This window comes from Poecilia reticulata, chromosome 17 (genome assembly GCF_904066995.2).
Source record: "Poecilia reticulata chromosome 17, P_reticulata-male-v2, whole genome shotgun sequence".
Taxonomy (NCBI): domain Eukaryota; kingdom Metazoa; phylum Chordata; class Actinopteri; order Cyprinodontiformes; family Poeciliidae; genus Poecilia; species Poecilia reticulata.
Window position 1 is genome coordinate 50,001 of NC_088846.1, and position 20,268 is coordinate 70,268.

The window sequence follows — 20,268 nt, forward strand, 5'->3', positions numbered from 1 at the left end:
CCAGGTTTCCGAAAATATAATTTTCTAAGACCTCACTTTGCCATTTTTCTTCTAAGTCCCTCTTTTCCAACTCTCTCCTGATATCGTTCCGGCGGTGTTTTGACGGGTAAGGTGACGTAATACCCTCGGCCGAGTTTCATGGGCGAAAGTGAAAGTAAAAAAAGACCGGACATTTTAGTGTGCACCGGACCTTCCGGTGCTAATATCTCAGTCGTTCTTTGCGGTAGAAGGAAACGGAGGGCACGGGGCTGTTCCCCGGAGTCCGGACTATCGGCCCCTGGTGCGTTTTTACCGAAAAAGTGCATTTTTCGCCGTTTTTGGACCGCTTTTCCGCGAAACGCTTAAAAATTCGTTAAAAATCGTAGGAAGGTCCTGGAGCAAATCGGACACCACCAGCGCACTCCTGGGACTCGTCCGGTTCCAACGGTGTATGGCATGCCCGGGTCCGAACGCGCGTTCGGGGTCTGGGTCGTGTTTCGTGGCCCTGGTAAGGCAGATGACAGACTTCCAGAGCATGGAGCTGACGATGATGATGTTGCAGCAGCCGATGAAGATACTCGCGACGGGCGGGGCTGAGCGGGGGATGAGCGAGGGCTGAGACCCTCGACAGAGAACCGGGCCTAGGGAACCGGGACTTTCGTCCAGGCCTCCGGGAGTGACACCACCCGAACCGGGGGCATCCCAGGAGCACGATGGTGCCAGTCCCGGTTCTTTTGGACCGCGGAAAAGGGTACTTTTGACCCGACTTCCGGTAGACGGTTAAACACCCATAGACGACCGCAGGAAGGTCCTGGAGCGAAACGGAGGCCACCCTAGTAATCCCCGGAGCGGCCCGGATCCAACGGTGTACGGCATGACCGAGTTCCGGGCCGTCTGGACCGCCTACTCGCGGGACCGGGGCGGCCCGCTTTGGCGCAAATCGCTTAAAAATTCGTTAAAAATCGGGGGAGCGTCCTGGACGAAATCGGACACCACCAGCGCACTCCTGGGACTCGTCCGGTTCCAACGGTGTATGGCATGCCCGGGTCCGAACCCGCGTTCGGGGTCTGGATCGTTTTTCGGGCCCCTGGTAAGGCAGGAGAGAAGATGTACCGCCAGAGCTCTTGAACTGATGATGATGATTTTCGTGCAAATTGATGAAGATGCTCAGGGCGGGCGGGGCTGAGCGAGCTCCGAGGCCCTCGACAGAGAACCGGGCCTAGGGAACCGGGACTTTCGTCCAGGCCTCCGGGAGTGACATCACCCGAACCGGGGGCATCCCAGGAGCACGATGGTGCCAGTCCCGGTTCTTTTGGACCGCGGGAAAGGGTACTTTTGACCCGACTTCCGGTAGACGGTTAAAGACCCATAGACGACCGCATAATCTGGCGAACGGAGCCACCCTAGTAATCCCGGAGCGGCCCGGATCCAACTGTACGGCATGACGGGTTCCGGGCCGTCTGGACCGCCTACTCGCGACCGGGCGGCCCGCTTTTGCGGAAATCGCTTAAAAATTCGTTAAAAATCGGGGGAGCGTCCTTGACGAAATCGGACACCACCAGCGCACTCCTGGGACTCGTCCGGTTCCAACGGTGTATGGCATGCCCGGGTCCGAACCCGCGTTCGGGGTCTGGATCGTTTTTCGGGCCCCTGGTAAGGCAGGAGAGAAGATGTACCGCCAGAGCTCTTGAACTGATGATGATGATTTTCGTGCAAATTGATGAAGATGCTCAGGGCGGGCGGGGCTGAGCGAGCTCCGAGGCCCTCGACAGAGAACCGGGCCTAGGGAACCGGGACTTCCACCCAGGCCTCCGGGAGTGACACCACCCGAACCGGGGGGATCCCCGGAGCACGATGGTGCCGGTCCCGGTTCTTTTGGACCGCGGGAAAGGGTACTTTTGACCCGACTTCCGGTAGACGGTTAAACACCCATAGACGACCGCAGGAAGGTCCTGGAGCGAAACGGAGGCCACCCTAGTAATCCCCGGAGCGGCCCGGATCCAACGGTGTACGGCATGACCGGGTTCCGGGCCGTCTGGACCGCCTACTCGCGGGACCGGGGGCCCGCTTTGGCGCAAATCGCTTAAAAATTCGTTAAAAATCGGGGGAACGTCCTAGGCGAAATCGGACACCACCAGCGCACTCCTGGGACTCGCCCGGTTCTTCCAGTATATAGTTTGCCTAGGTTCCATCCAGGCCCAGAATTGGCTCCGGGGTCAGACACAGTCTTGGAACCACCCCACCCCCAATAGAACCAGGCTCTCCACACGAACACGTGTACCCACACTTAAGCACCCCTCCTCGGACTAAACCCCCCAGCACGCAGGGCCTGGAGGCTCGTGCCCCTGGTAAGGCAGCAGTGAGGGGGGGCAATGTGGCTGCCAGGCCCACCGGCCGAGCACGTGTACCCACACTTAAGCTCCCCCTCCTCGAACTAAACCCCCCAGCACGCAGGGCCTGGAGGCTCGTGCCCCTGGTAAGGCAGGGGAAGGCAGAGATCCAGTTAAAAATGTTGGGTTTCTCCATAGCTTTAACTGGAGAGTGTTCGCTGCGTACCCTAATTTTGCCCATCTTTTAACGGTCACTGACAGGGCAATTTTGATCCGATCGCGAAGCGGCTTGGCAGGCTTTGCGATCTCGTCCAGCTCTTCAAACGTACCGATTTTGGTAGCTCTAGCTGCTACGGTTGGCCCTTGGGGGCCAAGTGCGATTTTAGGACCTTGGGTCCGGATCGAGCCAAGGGGGCGTGCCTGGATTGAACAACCGGTGTCATTAGTTCCATGAGGTCGGACTGAACACCCCCACGAAGTTTCAGCTCCGTGGGAGCCCGTTAAGTGGGTCTCCCTCGCGTTTGAATTTCCGGTGTCCAGAAACCTCGCTCCATAGATTTGAATGGGAAATGGACGCTGCGAACCCTAATTTTGCCCATCTGTCAACGGTCACTGACAGGGCAATTTTGATCCGATCGCGATGCGGCTTGGCAGCCTTTGCGATCTCGTCTCGGACTCCACTCATATCGATTTTTATACCCCTAGCAGCCACGGTTGGCCCTGGGGGCCCCCTGCCGTTTTTAGGAATGGGGGGGGGCGGATCGACCCCACGGGGGCGTGCTTGGATTGAACAACCGGTGGCATACGGTCCATGGGGTCGGACTGAACACCCCCACAAAGTTTCAGCTCTGTGGGACCACGTTAAGTGGTAATGCCTCGCGGTTTTATTTCCGGTGACCATAACCCTACCCTATCGATGGCAGCTCTTCTTCTATTCAGTGTTTGTAGCTTCTGTTAGCTTCTTGGCGCAGCTCCGTTCTCCTGCTACTGGTAGCTAAAATCATGATAGCGTATTTTGGAATAACAGTATTTTACTGCTGGAATTCCGCTGTAAATTTACAGCCATTTCTAAGAGTATACACACGCACACACAGATAACATGTTACACTACTGACTGAATCCTGATCTTCAAACTCTTTCTTACACCTGATTCTGGGGTCCATTCTTCCTCACTGTCACTCTCATCAAGCTGACTGTCCTCACTGTCAGAAGGAATGGCCCTAACTGCTTGGTCAAGTTTCTTGCACCCATAAAATGTTTTTGCATTAATCTCCTGTGGGTAATGGTAAATATTACAGCAAAAAAATATATATGAGGGAGTCAATTCTGAATTTACACTCAACTACATTCATGTGCATGTTACTGATCAAATAGTGGTCTAACTGCAGAATGTTGCTCTGAGGCAATGAATGAAAACCTTATATTTATGTACATAAATAAATACAAAAAGTGTGTTTTTTCAATCAAAAATGCTTCTTTACATATTCACATACATCACACACATTTTTTGTTCAATGATTTTGACTTAAAAGGATGGTTCCACTCCCAGGCAAAAGGTCACATGATCTCCAAAGTGAAATTTAATTGGTCACAGATAATCACTGGATATTTATTGTATCTTTTTTACTTGAAAAAAATTTAAGGGAAAGTGTGTAGGCCAAAACAGTGGTTTGTTGCCTGAGGGGAACTCCATGCCACGCCAGGTCCAAAGCGATGTACCCACGTTGGGCAGGCCCCAGTTAGTTTTTTCAGAAATTTTATATGTCTAGTTTTCCCATTGCTGTGGCGCTCGACAGCTACTGTAATTTTTAAACCTTTAATAAATGACAAAAGCAGGGCTAAATCCCTCATGTCTTTGAACATAATAATCAAATATATAAGTAATGGTCATGGTTTGTCATAATTTGTTACATTTTGACAAAATAACAAAATTAACAGCAGCAATTATGTAATTATTCACCAATATAAAAGAGCAATTTGCTTAGTCCTCTCTTACATCTTGACAGAAACCAAACTGTTTATAAATTTATATCAAGGGAGAGTACTTACAAACATCAGCAATTTTCTCAGCTTTAATTTGAGCCATATTTATAAAAATTGGGTAACAAATAAAGGCGCTGCAATCATTTTTGTGACAGATTCCTGCTGATCCTGCATTGGAACAGTCTGGTTTTATGGACAGACTCACTGCGTAGTAACCTGCAGGAGCTACATTTGTTCCTTTATTTTTTGAAAGAACTCTTTGATTTACCTTATGAAAAATTTGAAAATATTATTTTATTTTTCTGCCTTTGTTTATAGTGTATTGCCTCCAAATACTTAAACTAAAAACAGTTCCGTTTCCATCTTTTTTTCTCAGAAATAATTAAAATGTTGCTTTGGTCAGTGGTTGTTTTAAATTACAGAATGAACTACAGAGCATCTCCAGACACCAGATGGCAGTGGAGTTAATGTATATTTAGTGTGTTTTTCTCTTTTTACAGTGAACTAGAAGAAGACACCAGTGAGCAGAAACAAACCTGTGATTCCTGGCTAGACTATTATTCATCCAGAACAGTTCTGTTCCTGAAACACCACTATAATGGCCAATAAGAAAAGAGTAGTGGTGACAGGTGAGATTCTCTGATTGGTTTAGTGGACAAAGTGAAATGTGTTTTGATGTGTGCGTTTGATTTCTCAACAGTTCTGTGGAATTAACATTCATAAGAGAGCTACACAGTGGATTTAGCTGTTACCAGGGCAACATAATCGCAAAATGGCACAGCTTTCAAGCATCTGCACATTAGAGTGATTTTGCTGCAGATTTCTCGCTTAAATATGAAACTGAGAAAATGAGTGATCATGTGCCTTTGCTACAATTAATGTTTAACTTGATGTAAACTTTAGACTCTGCTTAAGGGCTGTCACATTTCTGCATGCATACCTTCTGCATGTTTCTGATTCTGCAGGGCCTGACAGTTCTCTGTTTCCTGCAGGGTTTGAACCCTTTGGTGAGCATGCTGTGAACTCGAGCTGGGTGGCAGTACAGGTAATCATCAGATTGTGTGTCTAATTTAATAACTTTGCACCAGTCTTCTGTCATCCATCATTGTACATCCAGTCTACTTGATGTTTTTTCAATGAACAGACATTCCTGCTTTTTTATGAGAAAAATGCTCCTACACACATCTGTTGTGAGTGTTGAGCAAGCTCTGTTCTAGTGACAACATAATTCTGTGTTCAGTTAGACGCTCCACAGGTGACAGTGGTCCTGGCAGTTATTATAGCCCGGTCATTTGGCAATTCCATTTGATTTTCATCTGCCTTCGGTGATCCGTCTGGCATTTCTCCCATTGATCTCAATGTCTTTGGTTGAATTTCAACCAGGCCAGTCAGAGAACAGAAGGAAAAGTTGGGAACAATGAAGTTCGTTTTCTGTTTTAGAATTATAGTCTACCTATACAGGGTTGTAGTTTGGCAAAGTCAGAGAAGTGAATAAAGCTGTTCAGTCCATGTTGGCCGCACTTCCAAGAATTAAACAGTTAATGTCCGAGCAAGAGGAATATTTAAGACATCATAATGCTGGCAAACATATGGTGGCCCTAGTCCCCACGTTGTTGTTTACAGCACACGCAGTTTTGGAAAGCTCAAGCTGGTTTATTACATATGTAATAAATGGCCAAATGTTATACATTGAGTAGAATCTGATGTAGTAATTTAAAATCTCAAAACAGTTCATGCCACCAGCAAGAAATCATTTTTCAGTAGTCAAGTTTCAGACCCTCTCGACGAAGCAAAGCGTTGAGGGGCTGGCTTTTAACAGGCCAGGCAGTTGTACACTCTTGGATATCCTGGAGCCTCCTGCACTGCAAAATAGCCTCATATCTCCAGGGCACAAATACCTATGTAAGTCTTTTATTTATGGATCTTATTTCAGCTTTTCACCCTCTTACTACTGCAATTGTACCAACACTATGGCTCCAAACTGGAGTGATTAGAGCAGGGATGCCCATGTCCAGACCTTGAGTAATTTTGGCCTTGGTTGGTAAAGTGTTAATGTGAGTAAACTCCACATCTTAGAGAACAAACTACTGCACCTTTTAATTGTGATGTTGGCTTGGTGAAATGGATCTAAGACTTTTTAACATGTAGCCATTAAAGGTGAGTGGTGTTGTATCTAGAAAACAGCTGTGATCCACAGGGGTGTGTCATTCTCCCATTTGTGTGTCTTTAAAAAGAGTAACTTCCTCAAGTTCTTATGTTGTCTATATATTGCTTTATGTGTAGAGGTTTTTTTGTAACTCCACACTGTCTACTAGGACACACGTGATTTTTTTTCTCTCATCTTTGTCAGGAGTTGAGTTTTCTGTGTTTATTTTGATCCTGTTCCATGTGAGTCTCTGTGTTGTCCTTTCTGCTCCCTAATTGGCTCCCAGGTTTGTCTAGTTCCCTGATTATCCTCTATGTATTTAAGCCCACCTGTTGTCTTTGTCAGATCCTCGTTGTATGTTGTCAAGTCTTGTCTAGAGTTAGTAGTCTGTCGGCACAGTTGAACTGTGAAGTCCTGTGTCGGCGTCAGCTCTCGCTACCATTGTTAGCTTTTTCTCCACTCACTGTGCTGCCTGTTTTCTTGGACTGTTGAGTTGCTTCCGCCATTAAATTCATCGTTCATCTTTCAACCTGGATCTTCAGCATTCATTTGGAGATCTCAGGAGGGGACATTTTTATCTAATGTTGTCATTTTCATCTATTAAAGGGCGGCATCCTTCAGGGCTGCAACCTCCTGTCTACCAATATCATGTCCGAAGTGTTTGTGTGTTTGTTCTTTGGATGGGTTGTAATGAAATGTAAATTTCCCTGTGAGATTAATAAAGTATATTAATTCTTTCACTCATTGATTCAAATTTGCAGATGACACCGTCATAGTTAGTCTGCTGCGGGATGGGAGATCCATCATGGAACTGTTTTTGACTACTTTGAATTCAAATTCAGTTCTAATAGAAAATATTTTGTTGATCCCAAAGGGAAATTAAATGCTGCTGTAACTCATATTAATTAAAGACCCTTGAGAGAGTTATTGCAGATGGGGATGGCTGTGGGCAGGAGGGAGGTCCTTTAGAGGTCTGCATTAAAGAGAATTTGAAGAATCCTCCGACTTAAGACGTTATGACAGTCTCATGAATAGGATGCTGTGAATTGTTAATAATTTTCTTGATTTATTAGAGTATTAGCTTTTCCTGTGTGCCTGTGTGGTACGGGGAACAGATATGTTTTCAGGGAGCAGTAAAACTGTGTTTGTGTGTTCGTAGGAACTGGAGCGATTAGGATTGGGGGAGATGGTAGATCTTCACGTGTATGAGCTGCCTGTTGATTATCAGGCTGTTCAAGACATTTTACCGTCTCTGTGGAAAGAATATCAGCCCCAGGTATTTAGCAAAATATGTTTTGCCAGAAGTTTACATACACTCATGATCAGCATGAATTGTCGTATGTTGTGGAATTTTAACGGATCATTTTAATTATTCTTTTTTTCCCCCAGGGTTAACTCCATGTAGACCATAATCTTTTCCTGATTTTTATTTCAAGACCAAGGTGCACAGACTTGCATATGCAGTAGTCAAATTTATAAATGTGATTTTCATATACATGTACATATTTGCAACAAAAGTCCTTAGAAGATAAAATGGAAACCTGCAACTTTTTGTAGCCAGCTGACTAGCTGGATATTTGACCACTCTTTGCATCAGAATGTGCTCTTCATTTTGGCATGTACTGGGCATTTCACCGTATTCCAGAAAATGTCTATAGGTTGGAGATTAGCACCATTCATATCAGACTGATTTCTCCATTCCTGTTTTTGTGTGTCTATGGCATCACTGCCTCAGGTTTGTTCACATTTGAACCACAATCTCAGGCCACAAGAACACCACTGTCCCCGTCCTCAAGGAAGAGTTTTACATCAAGAAGGGCTCAACAAGAAAAATCTACCTGCTCTAAAATTATGCTGTCAAACTCCACTGAAATTAGAGGTTACTGACATGAACAAATCTAATCCTTCTGGGATTACTTTATTAATCCCAGAGGGAAATTAAATAATGTATAAGCCTGTGCATATACTTTTGACAGTGTGGATTTGTTAAAAACTACAATAAATTCATGCCTGCTCATTGTCAAAAGTCACAACTGAATCTGACACCATTCAGATTATGAGTGTACACAAACTTCTGACCAGAACAATACATGTCTTTATGTTTAATTCTTTATGTTTAATAAACAGTCAGTTAATTTTAAACCTTGGTGCCCTGTGAGCAGCTAGCTGTCCATGTGGGTGTTTCTGGGATTGCAACCTCAGTCACTTTGGAGCAGTGTGGCCACAACAAGGACTATACACGTCTGGACAACCGCAGTTTCTGCCCTGCTTCCCACTGCTGCATGGAGAACGGACCAGACTACATAAAATCAGTCATAGACATGGACACGGTGTGCAAAAGGGTCAACAGGTCAAACATCGGGATAACTGTGTCTGTATCTCAGGATGCTGGAAGGCAAGTGATTCACATTACACATGCATAAAAGCCCCAGAACTAGAAGCCTCCTTGACTTTATATGATCTAACTGCCATGTTTTGGACTTGATAGGTATCTTTGTGATTACACCTACTACACCTCACTGCATCAAGGCCAGGGGTACTCTGCGTTTGTCCATGTGCCTCCATTAGGAGGACCCTACAGCAGTGAGGAGCTAGGCAGAGGCCTTCAGGCTGTTGTAAAGGAAATGCTGAACTTACTTGAGGTTGATTAAAATGAATGGGGAAAAAAGACAACAAATATTGCCATCATAAGCAATGACACTAAACAGGAGCCTTACTAACACACTTACATTTTATAGAAATTAATGAAAAGAGTTGATTTTGTTGTATGATTTTAAAAAAGTCAAAACAAGTGGAGACCATCATAGTGATTTGTATATATCACTAGTTTAAAGTGATCCAAACATAAATTTTTCACTTTAATTTCTTTAAGTCCATAGCAAAAATCTATCAATGACAGTAGTGTAAAGGTGCAATAATCTCAGGGAAACTGCAATGGAATCAACACTGTGATTGACCTAATAAATGTGCTTATTGTCACTTTGCAAAGCATTACTGTGAAGAAATAAAGTACTTGTTGGTATATATTTTTCATGGTTAGATCTTGTGCTTGTTGGTTATTTAATAACTTATGGAACATTATTAGCTTCCAACATAAACATCCTGCATGTACAACAACAGTTTCCCTGCTGGCCAGGTTAGGAGACATGGGATGCACCAATATGAAAATTTGGGCCAGTATCACTGTCTGATACGACTATCATATGTACTATATTTTTTTATATCTTCAACACTGTGTAGCTCATATAAATCTGGATCTGCCTCAGTTCACCAACCAGTCCACATATGAAGCATAATCAAGCTATGTTAAAACAATTTTCATGGTAACAAAAATATCAATTTGAAGGATGATTAGTTTTTTCTTATCCATCAAATATCTGCTAGAAACCGAAGAAGCAAGGAGACTGTATAATTCAGTTTTGTTATTTATTTAGGACATACAATAAAATGAACATCGCATTTATGAGAAAAATCAACCACTAAAATTACTTAAATTGATGTCAATCTACTAATGATTTAATTTAGTAAAGAAAAAAAGTACATATATAGCCTGCATCCTTACTACCTCCTTGGGAATTCAGCCACATGATCTCCATCTGTGTTTACATCCACTGAGGGCGGAGCCAGCTGCTGTCTGTCAAAAGATACAAAGTGTCACAGCACAACTTCAGTTGCAACATCGTGAAGCCCTAATAATAATATCTGGAGTTTTTAATCATGTTACCCTGGATTCCACTCTGACTGCTTTTCACCAGATTGTCAATTGTCCCACCAGGAAAAACTGGATAATTGATTTACTGTACACCAATGTAAAATATGGCTATAGGGCTGTTGCCCTTCCCCTATTGGGCAAGTCAGACCACAACCTGGTGTACATACAGCCCCAGTACACATACCCCCCCACCCCCGGTCCAAAGGCAGGGTGTCTCCACTCGCTCCATCAGAAGATGGACTCCTGAAGCAGAGGAGGCCCTGAGAGACTGTTTCAACATCACAAACTGGGATGTGCTGCTGGGAGCTCATGGTGAGGACCTAGAGGGGATAACTCACTGTCTCACAGATTACCTTAATTTCTGTGTAGATGTTACCCAAGTAATAAACCATGGGCAACACAAGGAGTAAAGGCTGTCCTCAAACAGAAGAAGATGGCCTTCAGGACTAAAGATAAGGACAAGATAGAGGGAGCACAAAGGGAGGTGAAACGTCTGAGGGAGGCAAAAGATTACTACAGGAGGAAGTTGATGTCTGGGAAGGCTTCAGAACCATTACAGGGCACAAAGTTCGGACTAGTACAGAGGGAGGAAGTAAAGAGAGAGCTAATGGACTGAATAACCTTTTCAATAGATTTAGCCATTATGCTTCACTCATGTTAATTTTGTTTCAGAATAAGAACAATTACAATCTTTTGACTCGTTTTTATTCTCTTTTCTGCCCGGATTCGTCATTGACCCACAAAGACAAAGACCAACGCTTTCCAAGTACAATCAAAACATTAATTAGACTAACAAACTAATGAAGCAAACTTAACTCATAATAAAATCACAAACCAGAATCCAATCCAATATTTACCTTACTCCACAGACATCAACACACCAAGACAAACTTACGGGGAAGCATTTAACCGATGCACCGTTCCGGTGCATTTAACATCCCAAGAGACAGCATCACGGGTAACTCCAGAGCGATCTGAAGTTAAATTTCCGGTTCCTATGCTTTTAAAGGAAGGGCATGTTTCCCTTTTCTGCTGTATTTAAATTAAGGGCATGTCCTTAGGTAAGTTTGTTTAAATCTAGTTGACTATGTTCCAGTAAAAGACTGTTTTTTTTTTCTTTTGAGTGGGGTGATGTTTTTTATTACCCTGTCCCAAGAGAAAGGTCTACTCTGGCGACAAGATCAGATTGTTTTTACAACTCCAGCTGTTTAAAACCCTGTCAGCTCAGCCAAGGGTTAAACACACAAAGACTCCTATGTGGAGAGAGTTTTTGACCCCCTCGTGATGCTTGATCAGGTCACAAAAAACTAGCTGTGTTTTAAATGATAGAGAACTACAAACTAAATTATTTTAATTAAACTTAGTGTATTTTGTTTCAATAGAAATATCCTACATAAGAGATTACGTTGATTGAACAATGGATATAATTTGAAACCAAATTTTCTTATTTAAAACACTATTAATTTTATCTAATAATTTGAACATATAATCAATTCTAAAAACGAACACATTTTAAATGTATTTTCTTAACACCCACCACCATCACTACATCTACCCTGCCCCAGTGCTTTCCCCCAGTACATCCTCCTCCTTGCCAGCAGGCGCAGTAATTCCACCATCATGACACCTTCGCCTCACCTCTATCCTGTACCAGACTTTTGACCCAACCTCCTCCTCCAAGGCAGCCTAGTAGCCCCTCTCCTTCCTTTCCCTCCACACACCCTCCTCCACACTTTACAGCTGATCAAGTGAGGGCAGAACTGAGGAAGCTTTGGCCCTGAAAAGCTGTAGGACCCGACAGAATATCCCCTCGGATTCTCAAGATCTGTGCTACGGAGCTCAGGGACCCATTACAACAAATCTTCAACCTTAGCCTGCAACTTGGGAGCGTGCCCACACCCTGGATGACATCTTGCATCATTCCTGTCCCTAAGAAGAGAAGGCCCAGTAATCTGAATGACTTCAGACCAGTGGCACTGACATCACATCACATCTGATGAAGACTCTGGAGAGGCTCTCCTCAACCACTTCAGAATGCAGAAGACCCCTTGCAGCTTGCCTACAGGCCAGAGGTTGGAGTGGAGGATGCCATCATCCACCTCCTACATCAAGCCCACACGCACCTGGACAAGGGAAGTGGCAACGTCAGGATCGTCTTCCTGGATTTTTCAAGCGTCTTTAACACAATCCAGCCCCTTGCACTTCTGGAAAAACGTACCAGAATGAAAGTGGGCTCCTGCCTGGTCACCTGAATTTGCAACTACCTTACCGACAGACCACAGTTTGTCAGGATGAATAACATGATGTCTGACACTGTGGTCAGCAACATTGGAGCCCTGCAGGAGACGGTGCCATCACCCATCCTCTTCACCCTGTACACCTCAGACTTCTGCTATAACTCTGAAACATGTCATATTCAAAAGTATGCTGATGACACTGCCATCATGGGGTGCATCAAGGACAGCGAAGAGGAGTACATGAGTCTGGTGAGGAACTTTGCTGTCTAGTGCCATAGAATAGCCTACATCTAAACACTTCCAAGACAAAGGAACTGGTCATTGACTTCAGAAGGGACAGAGTCAGTCCAAGACTAGTTCTGATAGGAGGGGAGAAGGTGGAGGTCATGCAGACCTATAAATATCTTGGCCTGTGGCTGGACAACAAGCTGGACTGGACAAGCAACACCAAACAGCTTTATTAGAAGGCTCAGACCTGAGGAAGGTGAGAACCTTTAACATTTGTGAAAAGCTGACTGTGGCCCCAACAGCTTATAATAAATGAAATTAAACTACTCCACTTAAATTACCAGAACTTCACCTGCTGGGGTCAGAATGCACAGCATCACAAATTCCTCCTGGTCCACATCTGTAGATAAATCTGCTCTGGTTCATCAGTCAGATGGATCCGTCTGATTCAAACCGATCAATTGAACTCTGAGTTTTTACCCTGTGGGGGTCCAGAAGAGTGCTTTTATCAGGATTTTTTTATTTATTTATTTTGTTGTGGTTTTGCTTCCCTGGAATGGACAGATGTTCCATCTGCCGAACTGCTCCTGTGCGCAGGAGGGTAATGTCTTCAGCTCCATTTGTTAAAACAGCTGGGTGAGTTAAGTTTAATTCTTCGCAGCGGCGGAGCCGCGTCCACATTAGTTGTGCAGCAAAACACGCATGTTACAGTTTAATGAACTTCTGCACCTTTGTTTATTTCCTCAAGATAAACTGCCGGTACAAAAGGGGGACAAAGTAAGAAAAGCATCCCATCCTTTTGCAGTAAGAAAGAGAAGTTCAAATAAGCTAAAGTAGAGTGAGCTCAGAATGCATGTTTTTTTTTTTTCAAAAACTTTCTGTAGTAACTATTTGTCTATAAAAAAAACTTCAGACTTAAAGGTCATCAAGCTAAAAGAAAGTGCAACTCAAATTGTCACTTGTTTCTGGTTTACGCAGCTACAAAAAATGTTCCAAAAAAACAACAAAAATAAAATTGTTCTATATTCTTTTATTCAATAACTGCAGGCAGACAACATGGTACAGATTCACAGGATTCATGTTTCTCCTTCTCTGGTTCCTGCATCATGGCTAACTGATTGACTAACCTGCTCACCCGCTGACTGAGTGGCAGACTACGTCACTTGTAAAAAAACAAACAAACAAACAAACAAACCATATGACCACTTAAGTGCCTACAAAGCTACCCAAAGCCTAAGTATTTCTACGTGAAACACCACGTTCCAAACTGAAATTAATTAACTAATTAAACAAATTACTGACCAACAAATTATAAACAACTAAAATAAAAATAAAAAATCTAATTATGAATCGACCAGAAAATAAACAAATTAGTAAAATAAAATATTCTAAATTCTAAGATTTAACAACAACAGAGTAATTCTTATTTCAAAACCCAGTTGGTTTTTATTATCAGTGTACTGTTCTCAGTTAAACAAACTGAATATTGTATTTTAAAGAACATTGTTGCATGACAAACTTTATGTTTTTGAGACTACACGTTTTTAATAGTCCGTATTCACAAGATGGCACAGACGTTTTGCCTCCTTTCCTCTGCAGGCCCAGTGCACTGAACGTCCTTTAGTAGTCGAGTGTTAGTGATGAACCACAGGAAACGGAACACTACCCACTTGTCCACAGCGAGACTCCTGCATCATTATCCTGTCTCTGTGGTTGGGACGACTCTGGAATACCGACGCTTTATGGAATATTGTCGAAGCGGTAGGAATACCATCGAGAAGAAGCAGGAAACATGAGCGTGGAGGCGTACGGGCCGAACTCGCAGACCCTGACGTTCCTGGACACCGAGGAGTCGGAGCTGCTGGGAGCGGACACCCAGGGCTCCGAGTACGACTTCACCGATTTTACCTTGCCCAGCCAGACCCAGACCCAGACCCAGACCCAGACCCACAGCCAGTCAGATAACCAGGTTGGTGAAATTGTTTACATTTTTTTCGCCATTTGTTTAGAAAATGCGCCTCCTGCTGTGTTGACACGATACAAGTTAACTGATGGTGGCTAACAGCCTGATGTGTTGCTTTAATGCCGTTGGTTGCCTAGGAGTTTAGCTGCTCTGCTTTTACAGTTAGCATGTTAGAGTTCGAGCTTTATGACTGTTAATTATTGCTCTGTGCAACCAGTCACTGCTAATTTCCAATGGCTCAGTAATAAAAGCAGACGAACGACACAAACTGTGGCTCAAGGCTGTCAACAGTTATTTAATCATACAGAACACCGTCAGAGCGGTTAGACAGTGATACTGGCCCAAATCAAGTTAAATGTGTTCAGGCTTTTTAAAACGGAGGTTTCCAGTGAGTGAATTTAGTGTTGTATATGTTCTTTTTATGATCCAGCCTTCTGTCTCCTCAGGTCAGCGGTTCTGATGTTTTGCTGCAGAATGGAGATGACCCTGTGGCGAAAGCTAGCCAGCTCCTTGCAGAATTAAACTTTGAGGAAGATGAGGAGGATGCTTACTATAGCAAGGACCTCCCATTGCATGCCTGCTGGTAAAAGAACTGACTGTTGCATGTGCCTCCTCCAGTTTTTTCACCCTCATGTCCAGCCTGAGTTTCTAGGCAGAACTTATCCAATGAGTCCACTCACTACCAAATCTGACCGATAATAACCATGAACTGCTAGAGTCAAATGGGATTATGAAACAAGTGATGGCTTTATATAATCAAATCAAAGATAGGAGGAGGTAGCAGCAGTAACACCATCAGAAGATTTTATAAGCCTTGAACATCTGTAGATGGGTCTTTGTAAAAACAAGTGTCTCTGAAAACACCTGAGTACTTTTTTCAAAATAATATAAAATTCATGACATTCAGTGAGTAAATGTAGTGACAATCTTTGACAGCCTGCTAATACATTTCTGTCTTTTGTTTTCTGAGGTTTCATCACCTCAGTGTAGTTGTTCTGTTTTTTATTCCTGGCATTTCTGTAGTTACTGTGGAATTCACGATCCAGCCTGTGTGGTCTACTGCAACACCAGCAAGAAATGGTTCTGTAATGGCCGTGGAAATACATCCGGCAGGTATCAGTCACATGCACAGCAAAGACAGCATTTGTTCATTAAATTGAGCTTTTTGGGGGTTTTTTTGTTCCTAAAATGTATTTTAAAACTTGATGTTATTCTAAATTTGATTGAAATGAATAGTAGTACAGTTCCTTGCAAGGGTATTCACATAACTTTAACTTGTTACAGCTACAACCTTTATTGCATTGTTGGTGACAGACCAAAGCAAAGTAACTCATGATAATGAAGTATTAATCAAATTGACATTTTTAGCCTGGAGGTTAAACAATATGTGTGGAGGATGTAACAGGGCAAATCACCCTGAAAACATTTCGCACACGCTTACAAATCATCAGTGTGATCAATAAGATTATCAACGCAGAGCAAAGGATTCTGGGAGAGGTAAACAAAACAAAAAGCCCAACAAAAAAACCAAAAACAACATTTAATTTCCCTTTGTAAAGTATTTTTTTCAATTTGTAATTATTTTGGGGAGTTTGTTAAGCTCTCCTCTGGAAGGTGACACAAGGAATCATTTTTCCCAAACATAGTAATGTTTCACAAAGTGTTTTATGGTTTTTGCCCACCATGCAGAGTCCAAAGCAAATTTCAACATCTATAAACAGCAATAATAGTAGTAATAATAATAAACATTATTCTGGTGGTGGTGGTTGTGGTGGCAGCATAATGCTGGGGAGATATGTTTCTTGAGCCAGGACTGGGAAGCTGGTCAGAGCTGATGGAAGACGGGCAGAGTTAAATCAGGACAATCCTGGAAGTAAACCTGTTAGAAGCTGAAGAAGTCTGGAGACTGGGGTGGATCTTCACCTGTACACATTCAGCCTCAGCTAGGAAGGAGTGGCTTAGATCAATGCATATTTAAGTGTTGAAATGGCCTACTTAAAGAGACCCACAGTAAGTTTAAGGGGAACATTAATTTTCACACACATTCCACATGAAATTTGACTAAACTTGAACTGTTTTGCAAAGAAGAATTGACAAAAAAAATCTTGATTACTTGATATGCAAAGCTGGTAGAAACATATTCCAAAAGTCTAGCAGTCGTGATGATAGTGAACGGTAGTTACAGGGAATTAACTCATGGGGGCTGAATACAAATGCAGAAAATTCTTAAGATTTTTATTTGTTAATGTATTTGAAAATGTTACTTTGTTTTCACTTTAGTATGCACTACTTTAGTATTGGTCTATTAATATCCTGAATAATACCTCTGTTTTTAATTGTAACATGACAAATTGTGTTAAAGCTTAAGAAACAAGGCACTGGAGAGTCATTCTTATCAGTGCTGCACCAATAACACAATAATTTTGTATAGAATGTGACATACAAAATATGCATCCTGCATTACTTTTTGGTTCTTTACATCTTGTCGCTGTATCTTGCTGCTTTTCCGTCCAGTGTGTTCAGAGCTGCACACAACTAATGACTTGCACTCTAGAGCAGGGGTGTCAAACTCTAGTCCTGAAGGGCCGCTGTCCTGCAGTTTTTAGATGTGCCACAGGTACAAAACACCTAAATCAAATGGCTTAATTACCTCCTTTTTGTGTAGGTAAGTTCTCCAGAGCCTTGCTAATGACCTAATTATTCTATTCAGGTGTGGTGCAGCAGAGGCACATCTAAAAGTTGCAGGACACCGGCCCTCCAGGACTGGAGTTTGACACCCCTGCTCTAGAGGCATGTTGAGCGCGCTATAAGCACAGGAGTGATGTCACTTCCTGTACTCTTTGCGATAATTTTCATTGGCCTGCCTTTGCAGCCACATCGTGAACCACCTGGTGAGGGCCAAGTCCAAGGAGGTGACCCTGCACAAAGATGGGCCTCTGGGAGAGACGGTGTTGGAGTGCTACAACTGTGGCTGCCGCAACGTCTTCTTGCTGGGTTTCATCCCAGCCAAGGCCGACTCAGTGGTGGTGTTGCTGTGCAGGTACCCCATTCACACTGCTCTCACATGTTCCTGATCATAGGCTCGCTTTCAAAGAATACTTTTTTCTGTCCAACTGAATCCCAGACAGCCGTGTGCCAGTCAGAGTAGCCTGAAGGACATTAACTGGGACAGCTCCCAGTGGCAGCCACTCATCCAGGACCGCTGCTTCCTGTCTTGGCTGGTTAAAATCCCCTCAGAACAGGAGCAGCTCCGGGCCCGGCAGATCACCGCCCAGCAGATCAATAAGCTGGAGGAGCTGTGGAAGGTAATATTAGCCTGTCACACACTCATTTATTTACAATAACTCTTCTTTGCATGGAATCTGATTTGTCTAGGCAGCTGTATGAACTATATTGCATTTGAACTCCATGCATGGTCAGGTTATTATGTGCATGTCACGAACTGTGGTAAAGGTGCAGTGAGAGAGATGGAAAGGTTGATTTGAATGAAAAACAGTCCACAAAAGAGTTCCAAAACACCAGGCAGCACAGTCGAGCGGAAGGCTAAGGCTCATTAACTGGTAGCTACTGAGAACACGAAGGAACCTCAGAAGACGCAGACTACACATGACACTGTAGACAGAACGGTACAACAAAGACCCAACAAAGAACATGGGACACAGGTGACATTAAGTACACTGTTGCGCAGATCTGCACATGAGTTCAGATGTGGGTGCATGAATAGACACATTTGTGTGTGCACACACAAACACACACACTAGTGTGCCATTCTGCAGCACTTCTCAGCAGGTGAAAGAATCTGGCCCAATCAGCAGCACCCTCAACTCGGGTAATATAAGGAATCCACCAACCACTTTGCTGGTTTTGAAACAGAGCTGAGGAAGGCAAACACAGCCTCCAAAGCAGCATTTCATGGGAATGGACTTAGATTAAACAAGGACTACCGGTAAGCCGTTAACTGGACTCAATTGAAATGTAATTTGACTGTAGTTTCGCATTTGAGAAAAGAAATACAGAATTTATTGAAGGAACAGTTTGCACTGCTAGTTTTTACAGTTTGGTTCCATTAAATGTATATTAAGATATTTAATGTAAAAACTTATGTCCTAAGAAAAAGGAAAAAATTCAATTCTAAAATGTTTGGATTTGTTTGATTCAACCAAACATGGAATTTAATAATTTAATACTTGAATTTATTTATGGTTAAAACTGTGAAAGAAATGTATGTCTAAGGTTAAAAGTGGAATTAGTCATTAAGATAAAATAACTTTGAACCAAATATCTAAAATGTGTGTTAACATATTTTGTATGTGTTTTGTAGGTTTTTCACCTGTTCATTGATTTTCACTCATTGGTGAAAATAAAAATGAAATCCTGAAGTCTCTTCAAGTCCTCCTTTTCAAGTGTGGGAAGCCATGAAATTATAGAACACTTGACATACATGGAGGGTAATTGGGGAACAAGACAGCTGGGAACAATCAGGGGCAGACAGGACAACACAGAGACTCCATAGAACACAGAAAACTAAAAAAACACACCAGGAAAAAACCCTAATCCCGACAGTGCATGTATAATGTATCTGCTGAGGCCATTTTTTTTCTTTCTCATTTTTCCTTTTTTTCTTATTTTCCCATTTACCTTTTTCTGTCCATGCGTATGGTTTTTTTTTTTTTTTGTTTCCTTTTTCTCTTAGACATTTAAAAGGGTCTTTTATCAGAGGCTTCTGATAAAAACCTCTGATACTGTTGTTTTCAGTTGCCTGCCATTGGTCATAGTGTGACACAAATATAAGCTGTTCCTAATACGCTTTGCTTTGTCCAGAGGGTCTGGGCTCTCAGCTGTTGAGAAATGATCGCTTCCTGGAGGCGTGGACTGTGTTGAGGTTTTAAATTTTACCCAGTTGCTAACATTTGCCTGTGACGTATGTAATGCACCAGTTCAGTGCTATGAAGCTTACTGGAAATTGCCAACTCTATAAACGACCATCCTCCACTGCAAAGAGAGAAGAGCCGATATGTTAATCTTAATTAACATATTAATTATGTTAATTAATTATGTTAATGAATTAATATGCAGTGGAGGAAGTGGCTTCTTTCACTTCCTCCACTGCCATTGCTAAAACTACAGGCAGACTACAATTCTACAATTACAGACTACAATTCTAAAACGGCTCAGATGTTATCGTTCATAACCATTTCTTCTGTTCGCTGATTGGCCCGGTAGAAAATCTATGTTACAAAGCTCAACTGTGCTGAAAGCAAAATATTTTTCGAGTTGCACAAGAAGGCAAAGGCCAGGCACTAACGAGGGTGCAGTTTTCTGGCTCATCACTGATCTGTAAAAAGTCTCACTACCAATTCCAATTTTGGCCAATATTTTTTTCTGAAATAATGGTAAATATTAAGAAGCCAAGTTGACAACAGTGGGGTAATGATTGCTAATTGCACAGTTGCAGACGTGACCTAGTGGGTGGATCTGTCAGTCAGTCCTCTCAATGTAGAGCAAGAGGGGACATTATTATTATTCTGGTGGTGGTTGTGGTGGCTTTTCAGAGCTTTATGGAGGTAAATAAAATCAGTGGATAAGATCAGTATTGGCCAATCACCAATTTCCCAAAGTTTAGGAAATCCAGTTTATCGGATTTATCTGTGCCTTAGTTCCTAAGGCTTCTTTACTCTCGATGTGGTCAG

The 20,268-nt window shown here is 42.9% G+C and overlaps 2 protein-coding genes across 8 annotated transcripts in view; both read left to right on the top strand.

Annotated features, from left to right (window-relative positions):
- Positions 1 to 4,773: 4,773 nt before the first annotated feature.
- LOC103479259 (pyroglutamyl-peptidase 1-like) lies at positions 4,774 to 9,477 on the top strand. 2 transcript variants are annotated; one of them, XM_081598042.1, is made up of 5 exons: positions 4,774 to 4,921; positions 5,258 to 5,337; positions 7,598 to 7,714; positions 8,601 to 8,833; positions 8,927 to 9,477. In XM_081598042.1, exons 1-5 carry the CDS (start codon positions 4,891 to 4,893, stop codon positions 9,087 to 9,089), a joined length of 624 nt encoding a protein of 207 aa, XP_081454168.1. In that variant the 5' UTR covers positions 4,774 to 4,890; the 3' UTR covers positions 9,090 to 9,477. The 2 variants fall into 2 exon arrangements, with proteins under 2 accessions (XP_081454168.1, XP_008431830.1); XM_008433608.3 differs by having other exon boundaries at positions 5,285 to 5,337.
- Positions 9,478 to 14,084: 4,607 nt separating this feature from the next.
- Positions 14,085 to 20,268, top strand: part of LOC103479258 (regulator of nonsense transcripts 1-like) — a 30,494-nt gene continuing 24,310 nt past the window's right edge. For 2 of the 6 annotated variants that reach the window (XR_014084195.1, XM_008433604.3), the window contains exons 1-5: positions 14,085 to 14,584; positions 15,025 to 15,161; positions 15,569 to 15,691; positions 17,451 to 17,618; positions 17,703 to 17,883. Coding sequence is in view for 5 of the 6 variants with exons in the window: in XM_008433604.3 (XP_008431826.1) it covers positions 14,408 to 14,584; positions 15,025 to 15,161; positions 15,569 to 15,691; positions 17,451 to 17,618; positions 17,703 to 17,883 (786 nt within the window). In the remaining variant the exon portion in view is untranslated. The remainder of the gene's footprint in view (positions 14,585 to 15,024; positions 15,162 to 15,568; positions 15,692 to 17,450; positions 17,619 to 17,702; positions 17,884 to 20,268) is intronic. The other 4 variants (XM_081598041.1, XM_008433607.3, XM_008433602.3 and 1 more) reach the window with 4 other exon arrangements.

Excerpts from the sequence above, each read along its gene's own strand:
- LOC103479259 (XM_081598042.1), top strand. The coding sequence starts at position 4,891 with ATGGCCAATAAGAAAAGAGTAGTGGTGACAG. Across the intron at positions 7,715-8,600 it reads GGAAAGAATATCAGCCCCAG|CTAGCTGTCCATGTGGGTGT; the intron begins GTATTTAGCAAA and ends CCCTGTGAGCAG. Across the intron at positions 8,834-8,926 it reads GTATCTCAGGATGCTGGAAG|GTATCTTTGTGATTACACCT; the intron begins GCAAGTGATTCA and ends TGGACTTGATAG.